Source organism: Protomyctophum parallelum (assembly GCF_964188405.1).
Source record: "Protomyctophum parallelum genome assembly, chromosome: 20".
NCBI lineage: Eukaryota > Metazoa > Chordata > Actinopteri > Myctophiformes > Myctophidae > Protomyctophum > Protomyctophum parallelum.
This window is the reverse complement of record NC_139718.1, coordinates 33,449,615-33,462,651: the sequence shown is the minus strand read 5'-3', so window position 1 is coordinate 33,462,651 and position 13,037 is coordinate 33,449,615. Positions and strand designations below refer to the sequence as shown.

The window sequence follows — 13,037 nt, the reverse complement described above, 5'->3', positions numbered from 1 at the left end:
CTTAATCTAGAATAGGTGTTGTCTTTGGCTTGAGTCACATTTCTTCTTTGCCCAGCTGTACTAAAATCCATTCATAACAATTTAAGCAAGTTAAAGAAGTATAGTTCACCCAAAAAATTACTTACTTTCAATTACATGTTGTTCTCGCATACCTAAGTCAATAATTTGATGATCGGAATTGAATTGAATCAGAAGTGATTTTAAGATTGTTTGTTTTTAAATCACTGAATGGTTTTCCACCTCAGTGTCTCTCAGAACTTGTTGAGGTTTAAATACTCCCCCATGGTCACTGAAGTCTGCAGGCCAGTATTCCCAGACCTGCTTCTCGCCCTCAGGTCGTCTTACTGGTGTTTTTACTCTGTGTTCTTCTTCTTCTTCCAATATATTTTTGTTTTATCTCATCTGTGTCTGGTTGTCAATGTGTATCATCTGCCAATGGCATTTACTTATACAGAGCTATTCATTGATTCATTAATTAATTGTACTATTTTCTGTATGCTGTGTTTTTTGTCAGTCAAAATGCTTTTTAAATGTGTCCAATATATCTCCTCCGGTGCAAGACCACACAGTAAGAGCACTATAAGAGTAGGCTCACGCACAGCGTTCCTTAACCAAACACTAAATGCATGAATTTCAACAACCTGCGAGGATCATAACTTAACCTGAACAGATGTTCGGTTTGTGATGAAACTTGGTGGGAATGAAGTGAACAGCAGTCTGCCCACGAAGAGACGCTTAGCATTAGGGTAAAAAAAAAACTCAAGGTCAAATGTAATCATATCTCAGAGAGAGAGAGAGAGAGAGAGAGAGAGGTAGACCAGGAGATGTTCGTGCGAACCTGCTTCATCTGCATCGTAGCTCCGTCTATATATTTTTCCAGCATGCTAATCCATGGGCCTGGCTAAATGAATATGCTGTGAAAAAGAAGATGAAAAAAAGGTCATTAGTTGCGTTTAGAAAGGAGAGGGCCGGCCCAGGCCGTAGCGTAACGGTCTGGGCACCGGACTGGTGATCCAGTCGCGGTGTGCCGCGGGTTCGACTCCCGGACCCGACACGGCCTTTACCGCATGTCATCCCCCCATCTCTCTCCCGTTTCCTGTCAGCCTACTTTCTATCCCTTAAAAAAAAAAAATCAATAAAGGCGTAAGCCGCAAAAAAATATCTTTAGAAAGGAGAGGGCCAAGTATAGATCCCTGAGGTATACCAGTCAATGAAGTGTATACAGTAGTGATTAATATATGCTTAGAAACAGTTGAGTTGATATATTTTAATTATTATTCAGTATCTCTCCCTCTTTCTTTTTCTCTCTCTGTTTCTCTGTCTCTCTCCCAGGGCATACTTCAAGACCTTCATCCCTCAATTTCAAGAGGGAGCGTTTGCCAATGGGAAACTGTAGTGCTCACTAGCATAATGTCATGCTTGGAGAGGTGCCTGTATTATGTGTGCGTGCGTGCGTGCATGCGTGCGTGTGCGTGTGTGTGTGTGTGCGTATGTGTGTGTGCATGTGTGTGTGTGCGTGTGCGTTTGTGATTTTTACTGTACTGTAACGGTACAGAGAGGAGGATAACGGTGTGCTTATCGCACACAGACTCTCTGTGAACTCCATTTTCTATTTTGCTTAAATTACACCTCAATTTTGTTTAACAATAGCCTGCAGAGAGCAAGCTGCTTTGTGTGCGTTCTGAAACGTCTAGAAAAGTGTAGTCTGCAAATCCTACTCGCACACAGTGAACCCCAAATGGCCAAACCTCAGACACGTAATGTACTGGAACAGTGGTTCCCAAACTTTTTCATGTCAAGGACCCCCAAATGGACACTAATTGGCCTGTGGACCCCCATTTGAAAATATATGCAAGAGAAGATTTTTAGGGCTCTAGCAGTGATTCTCAACCCGTTTAATTTCAAGTTAATTTAACTCTGGTCCATTTGGTTCCATTTGTACACTCTCAGAGTTACAGACCCATAAAGGTCCATTTGGTTCCTGACTATCATTTAGCTGGGGACCCCCTGGAACCCCCTCGAGGACCCCTAGGGGTCCCCTTACCCCACTTTGGGAACCACTGTACTAGAAGACCTAGAGAGCATGCACTATGTGGCAGTGCAAACTGAGTGAGACACACACACAAATTGTACTTTTTGAACGAAGGCAGACAGCGATTTATCTCTGGCCACTGACTGTGTTTTTTTCCCGTGCTGGGGGCAGGTCGGGTGGGCGTTCTGTAATCGGCCCATCGCATCACGGAAAAGGGAAACTGCAAAAGCTTGGTTGAAAAGCGGTGCCGCGCTATTATGGATCTCACCGCAGTTCTGGGAAAGCCCTACTGTGATTGGCCAGTTATAGTCGAAGACCCACAAAGCTGGGTTGAAAGCACAGAGGTGAAGTCAGTGATTTAACTGTATCATCACGGCCACGAAGCACAGGCGTATGCGGCACTTCCACATACTCCGAGACATGGACAAGGCTTTTCCGGGAGTCCCCAGCCAAAAAACGTTGAGAACCTCCCTCTTAGAATACATGTTATGTGTGTGTGTGTGTGTGTGTGTCTGTCTGTCTGTCTGTCTGTCTCTCTCTCTCTCTCTCTCTCTCTCTCTCTCTCTCTCTCTCTCTCTCTCTCTCTCTGTTACCAAACAATCACTAGCTTTGTCTTTTGCCGATGACGGTTGTCCTACAAGCATTCAAATGACAGAGCCAGGCTCACTCACGGCACTCAACTTAATTCAGAGAAGCATGCATGGTTATTTGTCGTTATGTAAAATGTATGTAAAAGCCTAAAACTACATGTAAATCGCAGTGATTTCCTGCAGGGTCAGTGCCAGAAAGCGGTCGGTCTGCTATTGCTTTGCTTCTCATTCATGTGAAAATACCGGCCAACCGTACTTACATACTATAGGAAGAGGCCACTCCATGTCGGAAACAACAGTACCGTAGGTGCAGTGGTGGAGAAAAAAAAGTACTTGATTGTTTTACTTCAGTAAAAGTATCAATACTGCAATGTAGAACTACTCCGTTACAAGTTAAACGTCTGTACCAAAAGTAAAAGTAGCCATTGTGCAGATTGTCCTATTTCAAGTTTTCAAATAATCTTTTGAAACAATTTGAAACAATCCGGCAATTTGTGAGCTTGCCTTGTATATCTACAATATTTGGATCCAAGATGTACGTAGTGGAGTAGAAGTAAAAGTATTGTAAATACTCAAGTAAAGTAAAAATAATACCTCAAAATTGTACAAAAAGTACAATACTTAAATAAATGTACTTAGTTACTTTCCACCACTGCTTAGGTGTAATATGGTTCTCTTTAAAAATGCTGTGATGTCATTGGGTTGACATATTGAGTGTACTGTACTGTTACTGGAGTGGAGGGGGGGATTGCCTTCAGTCATATTTTTGTTTCTTCTCTGTCCAGAATAATAAACCCTGAAGTGATTATTCTGTCGATGACCAGGTGTTCTTTTCCTTTTCCCTGTCTTAGAGATGTCTCGTCTCTCCTGTTTTGGGGGCATCAGCGTCAGTTTGATATTCCACGCCTTCAGAGAAGCCAGCATTTATGCCTCCTAATGTGGCACACTGTGTGTGTGTGTGTGTGTGTGTGTGTGTGTGTGTGTGTGTGTGTGTGTGTGTGTGTGTGTGTGTGTGTGTGTGCGTGTGCGTGTGTGCGAAATAGACATTGCGAGGACATTTTCTGTGGTTCTCGTGCAACACGAAAAATGTAAAAATAGCATTCAGAAAATTGGCCTTAACAAAATCAGCGCCGGGATTTCTTTCAAAATAGAAGCTCTGGGTTGGCTTTGAGGCCAGCTCCAAAAAGATAAAGAAAAACAATTAAAAAAATTAATATATATATATATATATATTGGAAAATTATATAAATAAAATATTAATAATAAATATAATATATTTGATATCAATGAAAATGTACACGTAAAATATATGATAATAATATATCAATATATAATATAAAATAATGCACAGATAAACTTTCCCAGTTTTAATGAGGTTAGGATTAGACATCTTCAGGTAGGTTTTAGCAGAGTAATCTAGTAAGAGCGGTGACACTAGTCGTTGACTCCCATTGTAACAATGGAATGCGGAAGTGCTTATTCTATCTCAATGGGATAGTTCCAATGTTTGGAACTATAGTGCGGAGTACCCCACTTGGCGGCGAGATCAAAGTGTGTCGCCACTCTCTTACTAGATTACTCTGGGTGTTAGGGGTTAGAGTTGGAGTTGCACACCGGCGTACAACTTGTGCACACTCACAGCACGCCGCAGCGCGACACCTTGTGAGCTCATATACATCTGCTGTTTTCATCTAAAGAATGGCGCCCCACGTTTTCTTTATTCATTGGGCATTCAAACATTTGCTGTCCTAAAACGTTGACGTCCTCACAAGTACACTAATACACAGTGTGTGTGTGCTTGTGCGTGTGTATGCGCATGTGTGCGTGCATGCATGTGTGCCTGCATGTGTGCCTGAGTGAGGGAGAGAAGGAGAGAGTGCAGTGCTGGCTTGTTTTCATCATTAAACATGAGGGTCATAGTTAGGGGTCTCTCCTGGCCTGGGGGACAGCCCTCTGCTATATTTATTGTGGGTAATGCAGCAGCTGTCAGGTCTAATTGGGAACTATAGGGTGAATGTATCTGGGGCATTTAATAGCATCAAGGCTCTTATAATATAATAATTTTAAAAAGCAAGATTCTTTTTAGTCTTTTCCACCGCCCCCACTCCATGTTCTGTGCGCTAACCTTCACCGACCTGCTTTCAAAATGTCGTCGGCCAGGGGATGCTCTTTTTTTTTTCCGGGTGTGAGGGGACGATGGGTAGCATCTTTAATGAATGCCTGAATGAGCAAAAAAAGAACCACAATAGTTTACATTAGTTTCGAGTCTACTCGAGACGCCATTAACTTCAGTGGATGTAACTCGAAAGAGTCACATCACAAGCCACTATAAATCCATCTAGACATTGGAGTGACAGTCATTTAAAGTAGGACTACATGTATACCTTACGCTCAGCGCAGACGTTGATGTTGACCCGAGTTGACACACGCCCTTTAAATCACTTGTAAACATTCCCTCCGTGTACCCCTTATCCCTAAACGTATTTGCCTTGCCTATTTTGAAATACATTTTTGAATACGTCAAATAGCCAATCTACAAGCTCACGTGTCAATGTAGATCGGCTAGGTGAGTTTTTCTTTAAATGTTTTTAAAAATAGTAAAAACAAAACAAAAGGGAGGAAAAGGTGGGTACAGACCCCTGGGGGTGCCGAAGTATATGGGACATATTAAGGGTGCGCAAACACGTCTCACCCACACACTTTTAAGCAACTTAGCATGGGTTTAGCCAGAGGTAATGGTCCTGGGAAGGTGCTATTCAAGGTAGCTTTTCGAAAGATGAGTTCATGACGGCCCCGAAATCACGTCGCAGAGGTCTGCCAGCCCTCCGCGCTAATACTCCGAAATCCGCTAATCCTGCCGTCTTTAGCTGATCTCGATGGCAGCCGGACAGAATAATTAGAAGGCTGGAATAATTAGCTGGGGATCTCTTGGAAGGGGGCTGATTTAAAATGATGAGAGCACATTTATTTTTGTGGTCAGGCTGAGTTCACTCTTTGCTGGATGTTGAAAGGGCTTCAGTGTTGATCGAGGACACAGGGTTGGCCATTAGCACTAAGCAGGTTGACTCTGTGGGTCAGCGGGTTTTACACATAGCTTTTTACCAGCTTGCTTGCAGAGATGGGTCTATAATATTCACTCGCTGCACTTTTTCCATCCTTGGCTGTCCTTTAAGCCAATGCGGAGTCCGCAATACTTTCCCATACTCTGAACGGCGTTGTTGCGTCATCACTGCACTGAGTGACTGAATCAGTCGGCGCAGCCCGAATGTCTCCAACAGTAATCTATCAGTTCAATTCAAAAGTGTACATTGTTTATTCTTGTTAGTTTTGTTATAGTTTTCTAACTAACAGCAAACCAAGCCCCGTATATGTTGTTCCGACGTACTAACAGGCATTAGTCCGACACATGCGTGGCTGGTTAAGGCTCGCCCGTTGCTCCCGACATGCGTTGCCGGTTAACCGATTCCGTACATAGGACTTTGCCACACGTCCTAGGGGTCCTAGCCTGAGCTAACGCTAGACATTTCTGGCCTAGATGGGAGGGTCGCGGCTCAGAAGAACGCGTACCCTGATTGGATCTCATCGATCTGTCCGTCACCGCCGGCCCCTCCTCTCCCCCCTAGTGCAGCGCTACGTCACATCATTTGGAGCGACGCCCACCCGGAAGGGTTGACTCCCACTTTTAGACCAGAGCGGCCAATGCGTTCCTCCAGGCTTTCAATTTTTGCACCAACAAAGTGAAAGCCTGGTACCGAGGCTATAGGGGTCCCAATCGACACGTACATAGGACGTCCTAGCGCATCCTCAATGATACCGGGCTAGATAAGAATATTCTGAATTAATTTTTATTTATTTTTGTCAGTTCGCCTTTCGGCTGCTACGCTCTGCACTAAAATTAGCTTACCGTTGACTTAGCTGTTAGCGTGGCGGAAAGAATGACTCGTCTCTCCTAATCCAGGGCGCTCTCCGTGGTTTTGAACGGATCGATATACTAGCGCTTCATTTCTGCTCCTCATCCATCTCTCCCACAAAATATAAACGCTTTTTGGATCATATATCGTATAAATTAAAACGATTGCAATGTAAGCTAGCAATGTAAAGTAAACTTTTTTTAGTGCATTCTGTTGGCAAGGGGAACCACGGCATCATTAACCGTTTCCGTCTGTAGGACGTAGCCACACGTCCTAGGGAAAAAGTTAGAATATGGAGACCCAACGCTATGTTCATTGTTAGTCTTTTGAGCTGCTAAAGCCAACCAATTAGCAAACAAACCAAGCAATGACATTGAAGGAGGCCTCACCATTTAGTTCCGCAGGTATCCCCCCTAGCGTGGGGGAATTGGCTAAACTGAAGTAATTAGATTCCCTACTAGTTACTATTAAGGCACTAGTTACTACTAGTTCACTACTAGTTAAGTGAAAGTCGCTCTGGATTAACAGCGTCTGCTAAATGGCTAAATTGTAGATTAACATTAACTTCTCTAGTTGCAACCCTATAAGTGGCTAGCTCAGAGGTAGCAAGGACGTGCCATGCTGTAGAACTGACAAATGTGTGAAACAGGATCACTTGAAGCTCAAAGATATCTCCTGCAGGGCAATAACCCAGAGTATGCCATCATCTTCCCATAACCCCGGCTTCACCTCTGAAGTTGGGCTAGACGCGTCAGAAAACTTTCTCGCCGCAGGAAAGTCTTGTCGGCTCTGCCTCTTTCATTTCAGCTTTGGTAAAAGTTCATGGACGTGCGTTATGCAACGCAAGGAAGGTTGTTGTAACATAAGGTACAAATGTCTACGAAATAGCTAGCAAAAATAAGAGTGCCATCCCAAATCATCACAGCGTGCCCAGCAGACGGGGGCAGTCGCAGTTGTGTGTGGTAACATCCGAAAGGCCCGAATGTGTCAGGGAGCGGCAACCGCCTTCCAGATGGTTTACTTTGATCTCCCGTCACCGTGTCCAAGTCGCCCAATCTGTCAGCTTTGGGTGCTTCTATTTTATTTTCTAGAGCAGCCTTTTGACTTAAAATAGACAGTCCCTCTCCTCTCCGCTTTTACAGACAAAAGAAGTTAGGCAACTGAAATGAGGTGCAGGGGGGGCGTCTATTCATAACTCACAGTGACTGTGGGTTACTTAAAAACAAATACAAATTCAGAGTGACATTTTTTGTCTTTTTCACCTCATCAGTAGGGCCTATGCATGGGGTTATTTGTTGTATGTGCGAGTGCATTCATGCGTGTGTGTATGTGGTGGGGGGTTGGGTTAGATTTCAGAGGCTAGGCAGCATTTGCTATGTGTGGAATAGGTTTGTTGATGCGAGCCATGTTGGGGATGATGGAGCTCAGAGGCTTAACTAATTTTGGAAAGAGATTCAGGAGGAGGAGAGTGGAGGGGGGGGGGGATTTGGGGCCTTTTGTTACAGCCTGTTTGATCTGGGAATTTAAAAAAAATGGCCCAGAGATGTCGTGAAAATGAGAGTATTACGGCTTGGGTCCTTCTCTCCTTCAATGTTTTATGTATTTATTTCACCAAGCTGATGTGGCAGAGAGAATTCTAATGCAGTCCCTGTCAAAGCTGTACATATTTTTTCCCCTCTTGCGTACACAGATAATAACTGCATCGCAGTTAAACCCTGATTGTTAATTGCTAATTACTCCTCGTACACGGGGAAGCCAGGAGAGCGTGCCTAAGCCGATCAAATGACTCCCAGCTCGGCAGCTCCTTGGTTTTCCTGTTTTGTCTCCCCCATCATGTTGTTTAGGCGTTTTGGATTGGGCTCCGTCTTCCACGGCTTTTGACAAGATAAAGACAGATCTTTGGGGGGGGGGGGAGAGGCAGTGGTTGTGGGGTGAGGACTTTTTTTTTACCCCTCCATCATATTCCCAGGGGTGTGCTCATAGGCACTTGATTTAAACGTGTCTATAGCCAACTAAAGCACACAGCCCTCAGGTGTTTATAGGCTCTGGAAGAGAGCTGTTTTTTCTTTTTCTTTGTGATTTAGCATGCCATTTGTGTGCTCAATTTCAGTAAAAGACGAGACCCAATTTGCTTAAATATAGTCACGATCACATTGGCACACGTGGGTTTACTTGGCAAAAATAAAACTGATTTGGGGGTTTTTAAGGATATTGACAATGATCTCAGTGAGTCAAATTGATTCTCAGTCTCTTGTCTTGTTGGTATAATGCTATATCAGAATCATATTATCTGTATTGTTCAATTTAAGCAATAGCCTATATTATAGGCTGAAGATATAGTCTTACAGCATGAGTAAATCCCCTTTCATACTTTCTATTCTATTTATTAACTTGTCTTGTACTTTTTGTTTAACTCAACGGCCCTCGCCTTAATTTCTGCCCCAGATAGTTGGTTCTCAAAGTGGGGTCCTTGGGGGGTAGGGGGGCGTTCCAGGGCGTCCCTAACATAATGAGTTAATATAGCAACACAATCAATAATTGTAACCACTTTAACCATATTTCATACTTTAGCTATTCAGAAATAGCAGATTTGCTTCTTGTTTGTTTTTCTGGTTTTAAGTTTTGTAACATTTGTAACACAGGCTTTTTTTGGGGGGGGGGGGGAGGGGTGGGTTGCTTCTGGGGGTCCCTGGCACAGAACTATTTCAGAGTGGGGTGTCAACAGCCCAATACATTTTCGTGGTCCTTGACATGAAAAGAAGTTTGAAAACCACTGCCCTAGATTAGACTCCCTCTATCTCTCCCTCCCTCCGTCCCTCCACACTAGCTACCTGAGCTGTCACTCTGGATTGTGGCGCTGTGGGCTCAGCCTGTCAGGCTGAGGGATGCGTTCTGATCCAATGTGTACACTGATAGACCTGTCGGCTGAGATGACAGGCCGCGACGGGAGACGCACGCAGACAGGTACATGGAATGTGACAACACTCCCCCGCCATCAGCATCCTTCACCTCGCCAAAGACAAAAAGTACATATATCCTAATATCTCCATTCCTTTTACTTTTGTGTGTGTTTTCGTAAATTAACCAATGCATGAGGATAACGTCATATGGGAGTTTAGAGCACGTATGCTGTAAATAGTTTGCCAGCCAAGGCTATGGACTTTAATTTTGTTTAGGGCACTAAATGACAACATAAAACGCCATGTGGCCAATATAAATACATCTTGTAACTCATTTTGATTCATACCAGAAACAAGCCAGGATAGATAAAGGAAAGAAATTGTAACCAATGTGGAAAAAGCGTCACAAGAAATGGTAAATTGAAGCAAAGTATTTGTTGCGGTTATTATTATTTTTGTTTCAGTATTATTACTTTTTAGTAAGTGGAGAGTGAGACAGACAGGAAATGAGGAGAGAGAGATGGGGAGTGACATATAGCAAAGTTGGTCAGGAACAGGACTCGAACCCTACGTAGGGGCCCAGACCGCTAGGCCTTCCCAGGCCATTATTAACACCCTTCTTGATCATACTGCAGCGTTACACAAAAGCTTCCAAAGCAGCAGATCTATAACACATTGCCTCGGGCCGCGTCTTGTACAGCAGGGTTCAGGGGGGGTCCAGATATAAATGGCATTAAATGGGGGTCAGTAGCCTACTGTATGCATGTCATACTGGGCATCCTTTTCAAATGGGGTCTTGCCCTGAAAATGAATTTCCAGGTCAAGACCTCGACCTCGCGCGGACTCGGCCCCCAGCCTGGTACCCTAGTCAAAATATGGCCCTTGAGGAAAATTAATTGGGGAACCCTGTTGTACAGTATAGAGATCTGCTACTTGAAAAGTAATATAACCGTTTTGGAGATGTGAGGTTTCCACCCGACAGAGACGATATGAATCTCCAACAATGTGTTGGCAATAGTTGGGAGCGAGGGCACAAGGGGCATGCAGGCATGTTTCCTGGCAACTTGAGTGATACTTTTTTTCCCCCCGTGGGTCACGTGATGGGAATGTAGCTCAGGAATAAAGTAGCATGCACTTCCAGCTTCCAACTACTAACACAAAGTGCTTCTTTGCGTGGTGTGTGATTGTAAGCCATATCTTATTTGTAGAGCTATATTATGTGTAGATGCGATTAGTAACCTGAATTGAGTCAACTTGAATATATATAAACAAACAAATAAATACATACTTGTTTGCTGCGAGAGTGAGGTCTAGCCAACACCAACTCGGGATTCCTGGATCGCTGCCCTCCACAAATTCCTATCCAACATCAGGTTCTTGAGCTCTGCAGTGTTAGAGTAAGCGTATCGTTAGTCATAGCTAATTGCCTATAGTAATTGTTTGGTCAAATTGACATTTCTTTGACAAGTCTACTCTCCTAACACTGCTGCTTCATTGTGCCTTATTGCCTATGTCAACAGCCTAGCAGAATGCTTGTTGCATTCAAAAATCACTTTGTGACTTTAAGTAAACGTTTCTGACTAAGGAGAAATTATTAAATGTAACAAGCATTCTGATTGGCTGAGGACATCGTTAGGAGTTAGCATAAATAAATAAATAAAGGCAGATAAACTTGACTTTGGCTAAACAAGCTGTTCTTCAAGATTGCCTAAGTCAACTTGATGAAAGGCAGTTTGATTTCTTCATTTCTGAAAACCTTAAAACTATGACTCAAGGCCCAGGCCGTAGCGTAACGGTCTGGGCACCGGACTGGTAATCCAGTCGCAGTGTGCCGCGGGTTCGACTCCCGGACCCGACACGGCCTTTACTGCATGTCATCCCCCCATCTCTCTCCCGTTTCCTGTCAGCCTACTGTCTGTCCCTTCAAAAATCAATAAAAGGCGTAAGCCGCAAAAAAATATCTTAAAAAAAAAAAAAAAAACTATGACTCAATTACGCTGTGAGGCTAACTATTATTATTATTTTATTTTTTTCGTTGGTTATTTATTTATTTTACACATATGCCTACATATTATTTATTGCACACAATAGTGCATGCACTCAATCAGCCTCGTTGCAAGTCTGTAACATCGCAGCAGCCAAAACAATCCAATGCATGCATACGGTATATATATAAACAAACAGACACTCTTAAAATTGCATTAGTACACAGTTTAATAGGAGGGCTGCTCCCCGTGGGAGGCTTTTTATGAAAGCCACACAGACAGCTGTAAAGTGTTGACCTCTATCTGCTCCCTCCGCCCTGTGGGTCGCACCCCTAAGGCCTGTGTGTGTGTGTGTGTGTGTGTGTGTGTGGAGGGGGGGGGGGGGGGGGAATCATGCTAGGTTGAGTTGTTGCAGCAAATGAAGTAAAGAGCGAAAGGGCGAGCGAGGGTGCAGAGTTGAGCGATGGTGGTTGGGGAGGGCAGGGGGAACGCACGGCTCGTGCCAAGTGACACAAACCCCCCTTGGCAGCCTAATTAAATTTTCCACTTTTCCACACTCGCATTAAGCCTCCATCCAGCCGGAAGGAACGGACGCACCGGAGGAGTAGACCTCAGGAAGACCCCTCCTCCTCCTCCTCTGTTCTTAGTGCTCCTTTGACCCACACCTCCTCTTGAAGGTCCCCTCCCGCTATACCTGTTATGGGTGAGTAATGCATAGTTGATAAAAAACACAAAACAATGTTTATCTTATTGGTGCAGAAACATGTAGCCTAGCCCTTGATCACCAAGTACACATGGAACAACACTCAGGGATCAATACCAATAATAGTAATGGTAGTAGTAGTAATAATAATAATAATAATAACCCATTAAAACTACGAAAGCATCTGTGTCATTTTAGGCTATTTCTGCACCTTTTTGAAAGATCTCGAAAGTGTGCAAACTACTGATTTAGAAGGCATATTTTGTAGAATCGGCCTCAGATCTAAATGGGATTATAAAACAAGAGAATGAAGTCAAAAATAAAAAGAAAGGATGATAACCCCAAACACTCACATATGAATACAGTAAGTAATACAAAAAGGTAATATAATTGTTCTAAGAAAGAAGGGGAAAAAAGGGCCCATATGGTCCGATCGAAGATAGATGATCTGCAAGCTTGCATTGCGTCGTGCTGCAACACGGTATGAACTTGTAGATCTACAGAGCTACACTGCCACACAAATAATTTAACTGTTACAATGTTTATTTTCAAAGAGACACGTGGATACATTAAAAGAAATGTCACAAAACAGCTGATCATATATCACAGAGATTGCAGCGGGCCCCGTTGTGAAATGCTCACTAGTTTGAGAGTGCACGCTTATATATTCCACGACAGACGCACGATCAAAGAATCGGATTTAAAATAATAATAATAATGAAGAGTCGAGATAAAACAATGGGGATTTATCCCACAACAAAGATAAGCCTGCGAGTAGCGCGCGAGGAGGCTTGAGGCGGATATTGGCATACAGTACATAATACTGTACAGTGGAGCATGAGGATTTCTATACTGCACGTTCACAATGAGACACACGAGCTTACATGTGAAAACATGACAGTGGTGCTAATCTGCA

The 13,037-nt window shown here is 43.5% G+C and overlaps 1 protein-coding gene across 1 annotated transcript in view; it reads left to right on the top strand.

The window, feature by feature from the left end:
- The window catches only part of babam2 (BRISC and BRCA1 A complex member 2), a 102,483-nt gene extending 99,055 nt beyond the window's left edge, over positions 1-3,428 (top strand). Inside the window, exon 12 of the mRNA XM_083792880.1 lies at positions 1,333-3,428. Within this exon, the coding sequence (XP_083649006.1) occupies positions 1,333-1,396 (64 nt within the window). The 3' untranslated portion in view covers positions 1,397-3,428. The remainder of the gene's footprint in view (positions 1-1,332) is intronic.
- The last annotated feature ends 9,609 nt before the right edge of the window (positions 3,429-13,037 follow it).